Source organism: Alosa sapidissima, chromosome 13 (assembly GCF_018492685.1).
Source record: "Alosa sapidissima isolate fAloSap1 chromosome 13, fAloSap1.pri, whole genome shotgun sequence".
NCBI classification, from domain to species: domain Eukaryota; kingdom Metazoa; phylum Chordata; class Actinopteri; order Clupeiformes; family Clupeidae; genus Alosa; species Alosa sapidissima.
This window is the reverse complement of record NC_055969.1, coordinates 27,850,508-27,866,742: the sequence shown is the minus strand read 5'-3', so window position 1 is coordinate 27,866,742 and position 16,235 is coordinate 27,850,508. Positions and strand designations below refer to the sequence as shown.

At 43.0% G+C, this 16,235-nt stretch overlaps 1 protein-coding gene across 2 annotated transcripts; it reads left to right on the top strand.

The window, feature by feature from the left end:
• The first annotated feature begins 727 nt into the window (after nucleotides 1–727).
• kank1b (KN motif and ankyrin repeat domains 1b) lies at nucleotides 728–14,874 on the top strand. Of its 2 annotated transcripts, XM_042060335.1 has the most exons (12): nucleotides 728–894; nucleotides 3,422–3,508; nucleotides 4,462–7,179; nucleotides 7,406–7,498; nucleotides 8,458–8,560; nucleotides 9,632–9,784; nucleotides 10,429–10,516; nucleotides 11,902–12,121; nucleotides 13,113–13,255; nucleotides 13,455–13,655; nucleotides 13,795–13,893; nucleotides 14,025–14,874. In XM_042060335.1, exons 2-12 carry the CDS (start codon nucleotides 3,472–3,474, stop codon nucleotides 14,064–14,066), a joined length of 3,897 nt encoding a protein of 1,298 aa, XP_041916269.1. In that variant the 5' UTR covers nucleotides 728–894; nucleotides 3,422–3,471; the 3' UTR covers nucleotides 14,067–14,874. The 2 variants fall into 2 exon arrangements, with proteins under 2 accessions (XP_041916269.1, XP_041916270.1); XM_042060336.1 differs by lacking the exons at nucleotides 728–894; nucleotides 3,422–3,508 and adding an exon at nucleotides 3,788–3,914.
• Nucleotides 14,875–16,235: the final 1,361 nt, after the last annotated feature.

Genomic DNA, 16,235 nt, shown 5'->3' with positions numbered 1-16,235 from the left:
ATGTTTAAAGCTGTAGAAGAATGCAGCTGTAGAAAGCATTTGAAGCGTTACTGAACACACTTTGTTAAACAAATATTGATGCTGTAAATATGCCTAATAAAACTTGTTTGACCAAAGTCAGTGCCATGATGAGTATTTCTTGCCTTTGTTATAGGGTATATAATATCTTGGGCTGCAACAATTAATCAATTGTTTGAGTAGTTGTCTAAATTAGTAGTTTTCTGAAGTACTAAATGAATCACATTATTTAGGTAATCAGTGAATTGATTTGTATCATTTTTAAAGGAAAATACCTTAAAATCCTTTGATAACTGCTCCTTAAACTTGAATATTTTCATCATACCTACACAGTAAACTATTTGAGGTATGGATAATGCAAGACATTTGAATACAATCTTGGGCATGGAGAAACATTGACATTGTTTCACCTTTTTTTTAAATGTTATTGATCACACTACTAATCCATTAATCAGCTCTGACAATAATCGTTAGTTGCTGCCCTATAACAAAAGATTCAGTTCTTTCTTCATCATGTTTGCGTGATGTAGGCTGTTAGGTACAGTTATGGCCCATGACAAAATTATTTTCAGACCATATTAAGTCATTTTTTAACTGCTGTTTCACTGAAGTAGGGTTTTTTTTGGCACTGCAGGTACAGTGCGGTACTTGTATAGGCTGTCAGCATTCATTAATGTTTTAACGCTCTCTGAAGGGACTACGCACATAGCCTACCTGACGCTTGCGTCATTACGCAGAGAAGGCTACCTTGGTGGTGTACCTTTGGGCGTCCTTACACGCGCAAGCTGGGAGGTCTGGGGCTGTTGTTGACGGAGTTACCCTTAGATAAATGTGAAGAGAGAAGTTTGTGGATCTAGGAAACACGTTATTTGCAAGGTAATCATTTTTAATATGTACACTGAATTTCTCAAATCGAGTTTTCCTAATAATGATTGCGGATATTGTAGCCTACGGATGGATGAATGCGCCTATACAAACCTAACCCCTGCATGAGAATCATCAGATATGAAGTTCCAATGCATTACGAATCAGTAGGCTATGTTGATTCCTTTTAGTTATCTTTACTCATTGATTTGCTAAGTGAACTGATGGTAGACTTTTGTTGTTGATTTGTCTTTGTTCCAAATGTACAACTAGGCGTTTGGTTTGTCGTTAACTTTCAGCATAAAGAAACTTAGCCTATCAAACCAGCTTGTTACTGTTCATTAAATGCACATGTGCTCATCATTTGCAACAAGCTTTAGTTTAGAAAGGCCCTTACGATGTGTAACCCCCCCCCCCCCCCCATTCATATTATTATTTGACCGAAAAACTTTACATGTAGGCTATGTAAAGAAGTGTTTATGGTGGCAGGCCCCAACTGTAATCCAGTCTGCACAGTGGACTTGGTGGTACCAAGGGGAGCTTAGCTCATTGATCAAAGCACATGGGGGATTTCAGGGCTATTCAGCTGCAGAATGCAGGATTTTGTGGGTTTTAGCAAGATATTTGCCCTTGAGAATTTGTTTTGTACTCACCAGGACTTAGTAAATAAGCAACATGGACACAAAAAAAAAAAACAAGCTTTGTTTTGTCTTGTTTGACTGAGCCATTTGAGACTAATGGCCTCTAATAACTTTAGCCTATAGCTGCACATGCTAATACAAATGAGTGTCTTGGAAATGGAATTGAAGTTGGATGTTTGTAAGATATTAGCTTGTTTATAAAGTTTCAAATTATTTTGAGATTGACAGGAATTCACTTAATTCAGCAGTGTGCTTGCTGTCACTTTCTTGGATGCTTTCTTGTATTCTGTCTGTAAAACCAGTAGGCTACATGCACGTCCAAGTGCGCATGCACGTTGACTTCCATTGAATCCCTCTCCCTGGACAAAGCCCCTCTCAGAAAGTCCCGTCAGGTTTCTGATGTCACTCTTTGGGGAAGATGAGGGGTCACCTTGGTTACAGAGTTTCTGTGTCGACCTTTTCAATTATGTGCTTGGAGTGACCGAGGGTGTTCCAGTGAAAGAAAGGAAGAAAGAGAGACCGAAAGAAAAGAATGGACAAACAGGGTTCTGTCACTGTCTCTATATCTGACCATCAGGTCAGACATGAGCGATACAGGTCAACTATTCTTGTTGACCTGTAAACTGTCAAGTGGATTGCAATAGGTGTATTAAAACTATTTCCTGTCTTTTAAGCCCCATTGATTGTTTGTTCTTGTCAGAGGTTGAGACACGTTATTTGCTTTTTTCATGATTTGGGTTGCAAAAGCTGTTTTTAAAAAAAAAAAAAAAATTAAGCAGTTCCACAGCTCAAGGCAGCCCTGTTGTGAGGAATGGTCAGACTGCCTTATGAGTGTCCTTTATGTAATATGTATTCGCTCTCTTTGTGTGGTGTGTTCATGTGCATTGTGCTGTCTAAAGCTATACTCAATAACTGTCTCTAATGATGGAATATTGTGTTTAGCTGGTGTCCTGTAGTCCTCTTTTTGAATGCTAATTTAAATAATTAAATAGCATTTTAAACTATTCATAACTATTACAAAAACAGAGATACTACAAATACTAAAGAAATACTGTACTTCAGATGTGAAGGTGAATGTAAATTTAGCCATCAGGTTAGCATTCCCTTGTCCAATCAGACTTTCTGTAACTCAGTCAAGGCAGTAAAATCTATGCATCACTGTTCCAAACAGTTCTCCGACATACCTTCATACATTCCACTTAAGAGAGAGGGAGGTTGAAATAGCTCTGGTTTGTGGGCACTGTGTTTTGCGTTTTGCAGAGCAGAAGGTTCACTCTGCTGGACTAAATGAAATTCCATGAATAGAGACACTTCCTGACCAGCCGAAGAGACCAAACCAAAGTCCTTTTTATGTCTGCCCAGAAAAGGCACCTAGATTGCTCTATCATTTACTAGCTATTGCTATGTGTTATTGTTTATGTATTTGTTTTTCCTCATCAGTTACTACTTAGTCTGTGTATACTGGCTACTTTAAAAAAGGAAGTTGGAGTGATGTTATTCAACCATTTATACTGACTTGTAAGTTTTCCACATCACTGTCCCACTTTCTCCAGCCTTGTTCAGCTGCCAAGATTTTTAGCTTCGCTGTTGCAAAGAATGGGGTTCAAATATCCCTCATATATCATATATCGTTCATATATCGCCTCATCATCAGGATGTGCCCTTGAATGTTCCCTTGAATCCCCAGGGTATGAGGACAGACCGTCCTAAGACCTGCACTGACGCTGCAAAGCATTAGGGCACACAGGATGTGTGCGTTACAGATGTCTGTTCGCTCCAAGCATGAAAGAGACCGGTTTTCTGTGTACGAGTCGGTGATGTAAAACCTAATCTACGGTTCCCTCTCCTCTGATTGCATTTTCACCCTTAAATACTTCTCCTTTTTGTCCATTTCTCAGGTTGTTGGGAAGATAAGATGAGCTGTGGATGATTCGTCTCTCTTTTCTACATGGCTCACAGCACATATTTTTATACCAATGGCCCAGGTGTGATGCACTCACTTTTCACACGAGCTCTCTTCTGACCTCTACACTGTACTTCACTGCATGTTGAACTCCAACACAATGTTGTTTTAAAGGCTATCATTGGTAGAATCATCTATCTGTCTCGGCTAAGGGGAGTCTTTTAAGGGGTTTCCCTGACAAGGAGAGAGTGGGAAGTGTGCTGTGATTGGAGGACACGGTCAGCCAATCACTGAGCACTTTGGGTTAAATTCACTGTGTTGGTGACTTTTCTCCGTGTTTGGGGAGAGGTGAAGTGGCACTGTTAGTGTGCAGACGAGAGGGGGAAAGTGAGAGAGAGGAGCAGAAGAGGGTGGAGAAGTTGTTTTGGGAATGCTTGGGATGAACTAAGGATGCTAATGTAGGTGGTGATTTACACTGACTTCCTGAGGTAAAAAAAAAGTTTGTAAAGTTCTCAGCTTTGAATGCTCACTAACAGAGGATGGCATGGGTGTGGGTTGTTTGGACAGAGGGCATATTTGGCACAGTAATTAAATGGTTTCCTAAGTGTAGCTAAATTATGTCAGGCAATAATTATATGTCTTTGAATCCTATATGTATTTTAGATGAAATGAAATGATAAAAATGTGTTCTTTTCTATTCCTAAAATGCACGGATGTGTTTATGAAATCAAATGCTTTTAAATCCAAACACACAAAAAAACCCAATGTCCTCTTTCCTACTTTTCCTCATCCACTTTCCATTTCCTTTTTGTAATGCCATTTTTTTTATTGCATTCCCTGAAATTTTGTTTTGATCTGAGACTACCATGTGGGATTCTCATAGGTTGCATGTACAATGTCCTTTGCTCAAGAAAATTATTCTGCTGCATCTCACGTTAATTATAGAATCAACAGTTTTTAATGAACAGTTCATCTGTTCTATGATGCATGGAAAAACATATTACTGAAATATTTTTTTTTTGTATTCCCACTTAGATAACACAGAGTCTACTGGTAGCACTAAGCACAGTAGTGTTGGGTATTGTCTGGAGACTCCATACGGATACCAGATTGACTTGGACTTTCTTAAGTACGTGGACAACATTGAAAGGACCAACACTATTCGTCGCCTCAGCCTTCAAAGGCGCCTCAGGGCAGCCAATCCTATTTCAGAACCTCAAGACAGACTCGGCCCCACCCAGTGGACCTCTTCTGAGTCTCTGTCATCTGTGAGCAGCGATGAAGTCCACAGAGGTTCTTTCTCCTCCTCATCCTCGTCCTCGTCTTCCATGAGTCATCGAAGGCCCCCACTCCCTCCTTCCCACTCTTCCCCTTCCCTCACTGGAGGCAATGAGGCCTCTCAGCCGCCCGTTGCTTCTCAGAGGGCTCTGGAGGGCAAGCCCCCTACTGCGACGCTCTCCTCTGCTCTCCCCAGGTCTAACCCCCATGTGGAGCGCACCTTGCTGGAGACCCGGCAGCGCCTGGAGCAGGAGAAGGCCTCCCTCTCGGCAGCTGTTCCAGAGCCTCATCCCAGGCGCAGGCTCGCCAGCTTCGGTGGCGTTGGTTCCAGTGGCTCGCTCTCCCCGTACACAAGCTGGAAAGCTCTGAACCAGAGCCTGCAAGCTGGCAGTGCCAAGCTGAGCGTGGCTGAACAGCCCGGGCAGGGGATGTCTTCCCTGGGGGGCACCACTGGAGGATCGCTGAGGCACAGTCCACTGAGCTCTGGCAGGGCCACCCCAGTGACGGGCGTGAGCCCCCTTCATCTGCAACTGGTGCGTGACCAGATGATGGTTGCCCTCCAGAGGCTGAAGGATCTGGAGGAGCAGGTCAAGGCCATTCCTGTGCTGCAGGTCAAAATCTCCGTCCTCCAGGAGGAGAAGAGACAACTGGTCTCTCAGGTGAAGAATCTGAAGGGGGAGGACACCGAGACGGACGCGTCGTTTCGGAAACGGGCACACAGCACCGGCTCTGCAGAGCAGCTGGAGCTACAGCGTTACAGACTCAGGAAAGAAGCCGAGGGAGAGACCACTGGGGACAACCCAGACATCCTGAAAACCATCACCACTACTGGTCTGAAGGAGTTCAGGCAGCTCACAGCAGAAATGCAGGCTCTGGAGAAAAAAATCAAAGATGCTCGCCTAGAAACACGACACGGTGTGGTCGTGAAAGCATCCCACATCAGAGGGAACAGGTCTGTGGCTGTTGGCGATGACTTGCCAGTAGACAAAATAGGCATCCTCCATCAGAGCTCTGTGAAGCTCACCAAAGACGTTGCCACAGAGGTGAAACTTGACACCAGATCCGCAGCCGTGGGAGTATCAGAATCCATGCTAGGAGCATCATCAGCAGAGATGGAACTGGAATCCCAGCAGCACACCATCCAGGTGCTGAAGGATCAAGTGCGGCGCTTGGAGGCCGAGCTGAAAGACATGGCTTTGCAGAAGGAGATGGGGCTTCTCAGGAACGAGCTTCGAAACGCAGCGGGGGCCAGGAATCACAAGAGCTCCACAGCGCAGCCCTTGACCTTCAGTGCTGGATCTCAAACCAGAGCTCAAACCCGGAGTCTGGGTGTGGGAAATCACCCCAACATGCAGGATGCATCCACAGGAGAGCAAGCGGAGCAGAAGGGGTGGGGTATATCTGTGGGGGTGTCATGCAAGCCAGATACCCGGTGTGTGGCTACAGGTCACGACACACCTATGAATCACTGGGTCGTACGGGAGAAAGTGAAGACTAGTGAGAAGTGTGTTGGGGATCATGTTTCCACGCGCTGTCAGGGTGTGTGTACAGAAACGAGTATCTGCGAGGCAGGAGTCCTTACAGAGGAGACCATGGAAACTCTCAGTCAGTGGGCCAGGAAGGTGGACCAGCGGACAGTTGGGTGTGGGGACTGCACGGTGGATGTGACTGTGACGCCTTTGAAGGCCCAGGTGTCTCGGGGTACGGTCACCGACACAGTCAGAGGAGTGGACTTGGGCATTATGGTGACCCCATGCACAGCTTCCCAGCGCACCAACACAGCGGTCGACACCGTGTCTCGTTTCACTAGCACTGCAATGGCCTTTGTCACAGAGTCTAGCACCAACACCTCCCTGAATACCACTAAAGAAAAACACACCAATACCATGTCCAACCTCACCAGAAGTATTGCCATAGGTGAAGGCAAGGTTAAAGACACAGAGGCAACAGTGAGAATGCGCTCCATTGGTGTGGGAACTTCAGTACCGGGAGACATGGTTCATGTTCCTTGTGTGTCCCCCGTTGCAAAAGTAACAACTCGAGACACCGGGGTGGGGCTTGCTAATGTCCACGAGAACTTTTTAGTGGGCTTAAGAACCAGGAATATTGCCTGTGGTCCATCTCGCCTCCCGGACCCCACCAAAACCAGGAGCATTGGCATCGGCGTGGGCGACGGCCGGCTCCGGGACGCATCCGGACACTGGCAGACGCTCACGCAGACGACCCAGACGCACGCGCAACCGCAGCCATCCGCAGCGCTGGAGCCGGGCCTGGATCATTACATCGAGCGCATGCAGAGGCTGCTGAAGGAGCAGCAGAGCCTGCTGACGGAGAGCCACAGTGAGCTGGGGGAGGTCATGGCCCAGCCCCAGGCCCACTTCACCTCCATCAGCACCCAGCTGGCAAGCACCCTCTCCTGCCTGGACTCCGTCGTGCGACACGCAGGCCCCGATGAACCGCAGCCACAACACAAAGGTAGAAAGAAAAATGCCATTACCTACGCATAAACTGTACACTCAAAAATTCATAATTATCTACACATGGGTAAGGTTTATCTTCAGAAAAGTAGTTTGCTCTGCCTCTCTGTCTAAAGTGGTTTACTTTTTTACTCTTAGTGTTTTCCTCTTAGTTGATGATTACATAACTATGGTAGAAATGAGGCTTGTGGTCCTTCTCAGTATTTCCTTCTGCTACTTCTCAGGTTCTGGGGCCAGCCCATCGTCTGAAACCGCAGAGAAGTCCCCGGGCAGGAAGAAGAGCCCTAAAGGAGAAAAGAAGTCCTCTGACCTTCTTGGTTGGTGTTTGACATTTTTATGGTGGATACTTCATTCAGATTAGAATCAGAATTTTAATCATTGGTGTACTCCGATCTTATTCCAATTGAACAGCCATGTGTAAAGTCAATTGGATTGCCTGCTGTATCTTCTCAAGTATAAGTAAAAACGCTATTCCGATCAGAAACAAATTTTTCAATCGGATTAGTTTAATCAGAATGACAAAAAAACTGTCCATGTAACTCCTTCTATTGGTAGACAGATAGACTTCTATGCACATCTGTTCCTTTATTAAAAGCAAGGAGATTATGAAGAAAATGGACTGAGTTTTCTCCTCTATGGGAGAAGAGAAAAGACAAACAAAAACAGTCTAAGCAAGTGTGCATTTGCAGGCACCTCCTCTGACTTCTCTGCTAAGAGGTGGAAATAGCATCTTCTGGTTTTAGTGCTGGCTGTCTGAGACCTACACTTAGAATATTTGGGATGGCGTTTGGTTTTGGATGGCTTCATTTTCCTCTGGTGCTGTGGTTTCTGACACTCACCAACTGAAATTTGAGCCATCCAACCAACGGCAGAACAGGGAAAATATGCAAACGCCACTAGAACACTATACTGAGCTCTTCTCAGTAGGTTCAGATTTTCAAACAGGTGTATATTGCCAGGTCTGGACCTCCTAGATCAGCACAGGTTTGTGTTTCACAGCTAAGGAGCCAAATTAGAAATGTGTTGTGTTTTATATGTTTTTTATATATATATATATATATATATATATATATATATATATATATATATATATAATGTGGAAACATGGATATACAATGGCTTTATATTTATATGAAAGTTACTGCAATATAAATAAGAGGCAGCAATAATGGTGATTATGGAGCATTTGCATCATGTAATGGTAACTGGTAGTAGAATTGCAATAAGTAATTGGTAGTAGAATTGCAATAATGAGATACTCCTGGTACTTCTCCAGGTCCCCCCAGCGATGCCTTGTCACTCAAGCCTATCATTAAGAGGAAAGATGGCCACCAATGTTGTGAAGACAGCAGGAAGTATCTGAAGTTGAATCCTGTAGGGTGAGTTTGCTGATCATCAGGCCCCTTAATTTATCGGGTTTCTCATGGGATTCAAAATCAAGATTTTAACACCACTGTGCAGATTGACATTATTTTGTTTAACAAAGAAACAGGCCTACACTCCACACAAATTTGAATGAATGGTATTGGAATATTAAAGAAGCCCTATGCCGGTCTGGTTATTCCTTCGCTGTTTCTGGGTTTTCGCCTGATTTGGGCTCGCATTTTTCACGACAGCTCCCCCTGCAGCTTTGGTAGCAAGTGACTGTTACGCTAAACCCCCACTAGCTAGCGAGCTAGCCATCAAGAAACCAAGCTAAACACATACAGGGCTCACGATAAAACGGTCGAGCAAACACATTGTTCAAGAGACTATCAAACCACATTACAAAAACAAAGTTCACCCAAGGGTAGGCTACTTACAATTTCAACAGCAACAAAGCCAAGTCGGAGTCCATTTTGCAGTCTTCTTAGAAACTACAATCTGACTACATTTTCGAGACACGATTGGATACTTCCGCTGAGTCACATCCGGATTTGTTCGGGACGGGACCAGAAAGTTGCATATTCGGTTTTTCCACGAGAAACACTAGGGGGAGACGAAGCACCCACCAAACAACCCAAAAAGTGTTGTAGAACCATCAGAATGACTCTCAACCTGCATAATTAAGGTCATTTTTGCTAAAATTGTTCCATAGGGCTTCTTTAATAGTGAAAATGATATGCATAGTTTCATTCAGCAAGCTCATACATAATGCCATGAAAGAAAGATAAATGGATTCTTTCAAAACATTTGTCAAATACATTATGCATACATTTTGATGGCTTAAAGATTAAAGGCTCTGACTGCTCATTCAGTCTATTCATTTTCAGTTGAATCCTTTGGTCTCAAAATGTTTGATACATTTTTACTTTGGGAAAAACTAATGAAGTAAATTCACCACTAACTACTCAGTCCAACCATTACCACAAACCCTGGCTACTCTAAATATGTGTTGTATACTCCAAAGAGCGTATGTGTAATCCTGTCATGTGGTGTTGTGTTGTGTTGTGTTTTGTTGTGTGGAGTAGGCTGGAGGGCATGGTCATGAGTGAGGACTCTAACTCCGAGGGCAGTGACTCCGATGGAGCAGTGGACACTGCCACGTCCGAGAGGAGGGAAAGCAGCGGCAGACCTGTTGCTGAGCAGAGGAGGAACCGAGGGCAACTGGACAAGAGGGACCGGTAGGAACAACCATCATAGACAAACAGCAGTAACCTCTCAAACTTTTGTAAACATTGCAGGATGTTTGGTGACTCTTAATCCCATTCCAGTTATACAAAATGACACAATTATACATACTTATGTGTATCTTCATAAATGAACAATTAATAAATGAACAATTGAATGCAATGGGCCTGAGACTAGGTCCAAGTTCTTAAATGATAGCAGTTACAATCTATCCCTACTGAACATGACCTGTTCACAATTGGACTTGATTGTGGGATGTTGCCACAGGGGAAAGAAGAGGATTAGTTCTAGCGTCAGCAGCTGTAATCCCCCGCACAGAACCTCACTGCAGCTAAAAGTTAATTCATTATTCATGGATGGACAGGAATGCCAAATACATGAATAAAGCAGGTCACCGCTCTGCTGACTTTAAGCCCAGTAGTGTGATGTTGAAAGACGGTCCGCATGGATCGGATTTCAACATGCTTTCTATATTTGCTCCAACCATGTAGACTCTTGATTATGCCTATCCACATCTGTGTTGATTAATACACAATAGACACTACTGAATTAAGGAGCACTGTAACATGTTTCGTTACAACTGTTACAAAACACAACCGTTCTCGATTTAAATATGCCGTGTCTTTTTTGTATGCAGGTATGAGCTGAGTGAAAAGACCTTGTCAGCATGTCACACACTAAAGACACATCTGTGTGACGGTCAGACGTTATCCAGCAGAGAGCTGGTGAGTGTTGCAGATCTCTCTGTGTGAGCGCGCCTCTGTGTGTGTATGAAAACCTTTATGTGGAGAATGTGGGTTCACATTAACTCATATTTTTAAGCTGACTTTTGTATTTGATTGACATGCGACAGCTATGGATTCCTCTCTCTTTACCTCAGATTGTGCTTAGGACGTACTTTACATGTATCATAGGATAGCCTGCCATAAAATCTCCCTATCTAATTAATAATTATGCATTAGTTAGTGTATGTGTATGTATGTATGTATGTTATTACATGTGTATATGAGACATTTAGTATGTATGTGTAAGCAGAAAACTCCTGAACCTATAAATGCAATGGTAAGTGTGAGTGCTTGAGAAAATGTGTTGAGTTAATGCGTCCATTTAAGAGGCAGAGCTCTCCAACTGCCGTTGTTTTCCCACTAACTCATTTTGATTGATCACTGCAGGCTAACAGATTGCTATGGCCATGTGTAAGCATAAAAACACTTTGAATATTTGTTTATTTATAATTCATTTTGATATCCCTGAAACCATTATGGTTTTGGCACACATCCATGCGCCAGACTATAGTCTGACTCAGAGGAAATTGCTGATTTTTTTTGGGGACTCTTTTTATACCCCTCCATCCTTGGAATGTGGATGTGCCTGTAATTTTGTACTAGGCACTTTTACATTCCAGAACAGAGGATTTCTGATTTCTGGTTGGAGAGATGCACCCCCTCTGATCCTCTTCCATTCTGACAAATGTCTGGTATGTCTAAGATTAACAAATTACAGGAATCTGGCAGTTCTCTGATTTGGTTGTGTTTTGCTCAAATAAAACTGATGTCCTTTCCAGGCTATGGGAAATACTAAGTTTACAGCTCTCAGTGGTTAAAGCCGTTTGTCCATTTTGGAGACGGAGAGAGAGGCAAAGTGAGGGAGTGAAATGTTTTGTGGCAACTGGTTTTGTACATCCCAAAAACCACCCAGGCAACCCAGCATTTCTGCAAGGGCCTCAGTGAAAAAGAGCGTGCATTGTGTGCTATGTTTACCCGTCTTTAGTGTTATCCTATAATTATGAAATGGCTTCTATTATAAGTTGAAATTGCTCAGTGTTGCACGACCTTTTCACATATAAATTACACCGTTCAATGTTTGTCTCAGCATCAACACAGTCTTTGTGTTTCTTTTTCTTTCACATAAGAAAATCTGTCCAGACTGTCTGTGACGCTGAAGGATGCAGATTATTATGTACCCTTTCCTGAATATGTGAACCCTTTTCTGCCAGTGTGACATTATGTGGTGTGTCTGTGGCCTCTGCTTGCATTATACATGCTGTGTGATTATTTGCAAGACTTAAAATGGCCAACCCCACTGTATGTGTCTGTGTTTCCTTTTATAGCGTTCCTGCTTGAACACTCTACAACAGGAGTGGTTCCGCGTCTCCAGTCAGAAGGCTGCGCAGGCCGGCGCCGTGGGGGATTTCCTGTGTGCCGCGCACCACATTTCCCCACTGGTGCAGAATCATGTGGCTAATATGGCAGACGGCAATGGCAACACCGCTCTGCATTACAGTGTATCTCACTCCAACTTTAATGTGGTCAAGAAGCTGCTGGATGCTGGTATGCTCCTCTCTGGATGCACACAGGCTCTTCCATTTACATCTCGTTACATTAATACACAGGATTAGATGTTAAAATCCCTTGTGCCAAAATCCAAGGTAAAAACACATTCAGAAGCCCCTGCTCAAGTTTAACTTTAAAAAGCACACTACCCACAAATCTGCCAACAAATGGTCACAAACACAATACAAATGGCCCATCCAACAGCAGTATATAGCATGCGGCATGTCATTGGGGTTATCAAGTGGGCACCCTCATTCACCGATGTTTCGTTAAGTTAGGCCCATAACACCTCATGAAGGCTTAACAGTGAAACCAGCGTCCTGGAGACACTCCCCTCCATGCTGCCACCATATTACCACATTGAAATATCCAATACCCAAAATACTCTTTAACCAGCCCAGGCATGGTCAAGGTTGGCTAGGTTGGTCCGTCCCGTTGATGTGGACTGAACCATAGCCATAAAACCCTGGCCAGGCCACACAGTCTCTTCCATTTACATCTCGTGGTGGCTAGTGTGTTTCATCTTTAATGTCGATATCATTTTCATTTGAGAGAAAAATCTCAGTCTAGGATAAACACATGTTGGGAACTGAATTTAGTTCAGTCCATTAATATGATGTTGTATGGGCAGTGTGTGGAGGATTTCAATTGGAGAGGAATTAGGAAGAGGGAGAGAATTATTCAAACTGAAGAGGATGCATTTTTTTAAAGCCTTGATAAAGACTAGTAGTTATCGAAATATGTTGGCTGTTTTAATGATTTATTGTAATAAAGACTTTTTAATGCTTCTTTCCTCTTCACTAATCTGGAGTGCCTGGATCCCTGTCCTCGTTTCAGTAAAAAGGACGCAGTGTTTCTCTAAACTGTGTGTCATCAGTAGTTTAAATGTTTGTTCCTTGAGTTAAGTTGAAACTGTCCTTGCCTGTGAATTGTCGAGGTAGACCTTGGGCATCAATGGCTATGCTTTTGTTTTCATCTCTTCTGTAAGACGTGTGCAATGTGGACCAGCAGAACAAAGCCGGCTACACCTCAATCATGCTAGCTGCCCTGGCTGCTGTGGAAACCAAAGCAGACATGGGGGTTGTTGAGGAGCTCTTCCGTAAGGGAGACGTGAATGCTAAAGCCAGCCAGGTCAGACTGAGCCTGAAGAACAGGACTCAACTTAACCACCCTTACACTTAACTACCACCTGATCATTCTCATACAAACTAGAGTGAATAATCCTATTATATAATACACTTCTATACAGTTACCTCATATGTACAAATAACTGTTTATGTAGCTGCAGACTAATGCAATGCTGTTAATAACTTGTCTGTGTCTGCATCAGGCGGGTCAGACAGCTTTGATGCTGGCAGTCAGCCATGGCCGCATGGATATGGTCAGAGCCCTGCTGATCTCGGGTTCAGAGGTCAACATTCAGGATGACGAGGGGTCAACAGCACTGATGTGTGCCAGTGAACACGGCCATGCTGACATTGTGAAGCTGCTGTTAGCTCAGCCTGGGTGTGATGCCACTCTGAGTGATAATGTATGTGACCAATCCCCCAGTTATCCTTAAGGGAGGAGTGGAAATGGTACTGCAGTTTTCTCCGTGTTTGTAAATAACTAATGTGTTTGTGTTTGCATGGATGCTTGTCTGTGTGTGTGTTTTTGAATGATTGGATTAGGATGAAAGCACTGCCCTATCCATTGCCCTCGAAGCTGGACATAAAGACATTGCCATGCTGCTTTACGCCCATATTAACTTCTCCAAGGGTCAAACTCCGGTAAGGTCTTACACCCATACATTATTATCAGGCACACCTGTGAATACTGTTGATGTCAATTGCATGCAGTGTAGTGAATTTGAACATCAGTATAAAGCAGTTCCTTTGTGAATGTTTTCCTCTATTTCCAGGGGACTCCACGTCTTGGAAACAGACTTGCTCAAATTCAGTAGGGAGAGGATGTTTGGCCCGACTGGATGCCAGTAATTTTTCCACATATTTGCTGCTATATGTACTCTCAGTGCATGCAAAATGCAAACGTTTTTAACCCTGGTTAGGGCCTATAATTGAATACTTTAGCTGAACTACATGGCCTTTGGAATTGGAAATTATCTGTTGGTGAAGCTAGAATCCCATCAATGTGCTTAAAATTACATGGAAATGTGTCATTATCAGTGCATAAGTACATGTCGGTCATGTGAGAATTTTATATGGGCCATATCCAGTCCTCCAACTCCTAAAGACAAAAGACTGCAGTTGAGTGCAGTTTCTTGCTAGCACTAGACGACTGCAGGATATTTTTCTTGGCTCTGAGTCATATCCTTTAATCATTTTTAGCCACTTTGTACAAGTCATAGTTGCTAGATAAATACACCACACTGCCTGTTCTGCAGCTGTTTGTATCTCTGAGACCACGGAGGGAGGTGTCTATGCAGTATCTGTTTCTCTTTTGTGCCTGGATCAGGTTATGTCAGGCATGACAGACGTCCTGTGGAGACAAACTAAAAGCAATAGTAATGTTTTAATGTTTTTTGTGTGTGTACCTGTATGTATTTCCCTTTTCTATCTATTTTATATCATTAACATGCAGATACAGTATTATGTTGGATACAGACAAAATTCCAACAATGATTAAAGTATATGCATATATTCTGCTTGTTAACCTGCACTTTGTATAATGGGATTTCCTCTTGAGTACAGCCAACTAGTTTAAGATTATATTTAGTGCGTTATTTTGTCTAAAGTTTCTTATTCTTAAACAATAAAGATGATATTCACTATACGTTTGTCTCTGATCTCCTGGTGTTGTGTAGTGTAGAGACAGCACCACCCTCTGGTCATAATGAAACTGCACAGACTCACAGCCAGCTAGTGGTCATTGTTGAACTACTCAAAGTATTCCTACAGTGCAACGTATTATTCAATAGTATTCGATACTTACTAAGTAGATTTAAACTTGTCTTGCCACTTGTTTAGGCCAACTTAGCAGTATATAGTGTCGGGCATTAAAACTATCTGGAATACGCCGACATGAAAACTACTCAAATTTACATTTAGAGATGTCACGTCCCCATGCAAATGCACTAGAAGTTAGATATGCTGCAGATATTTAATGAACACGTATATTTTAGCAGTAGTTTTGAGGGTGCTCTCAGTAGGAAGAAAAATCATTATAGTTTCTTTTAACTTTTAAGAAAAATCCCATCTGAAACCCCCATGGTGTTCTCACAATCACAGTTTGTGTGCTCTCTTCTATATTATGTACTTTAAATCTTTAAAAACTCTAATGACATATTCAACCTAAATGACAACATTTTGGAACATAAGAATTAGGGTGTCTACTGCACCCCTCTGTGTTCCATTAAACCCCACATTCTTAAGAGTTTCAGAAAATGGCTACATCTTTCCTAATGGCATGTTGTTCTGTGGCATTAATTCTTCACTGTGTTGAGTTTCACTTTCTAAGCATCTTCTCCTCTTTTGGCAGCAAATGGACTGTGAACTTTTTGCTTTTTGCACCAGCTCTGACTGCGGGTGGAAGATTGACAATCATGTCGGTTCAGGTCCGTGCTTCATCTTGGCTCAATTGTCTGAATTCTCTACTTGACATTAGTCCTTAAGTCTTCTGCATCTCTGAGTTACTGAGACGAGGGAATGATCCTTTAATGAACAAGTCCACCATGGAAACTATGTTAAATGGCCTCCACCAGCTCAACAGAGAACTTGGAGAGGCAGTCCTTTATATTTAACCCTTACATTAATACAGGGTCAAATGTGGTCAGAATTCAAGGCATTAGGATCAATTTGTTGTGTTCGCACAATGCAACTCCAAATCCTCTGTTATTAAGCAATCTCCACATAGAAACAGAAAACAGAAATACAGTATTGTCTTAGTGACAGAGTGACCAGGACATGAGCAAATTACAGGAAACCATGCTAAGCATTAGCCCAAAGCATTGCTGATGAGAGCCAGCTAGTTACTGAGGTAGAGAGGCACAGAATAACCCAAATCATATGCCGCCACATTAATGACAATTGGCATGCCAAAGAATGTTCCTGGCGTCTTTAAGTGATCCTGTCTCCGACAGTAGGAAGCAAGAAAGTATTATAAAAACAGGGAG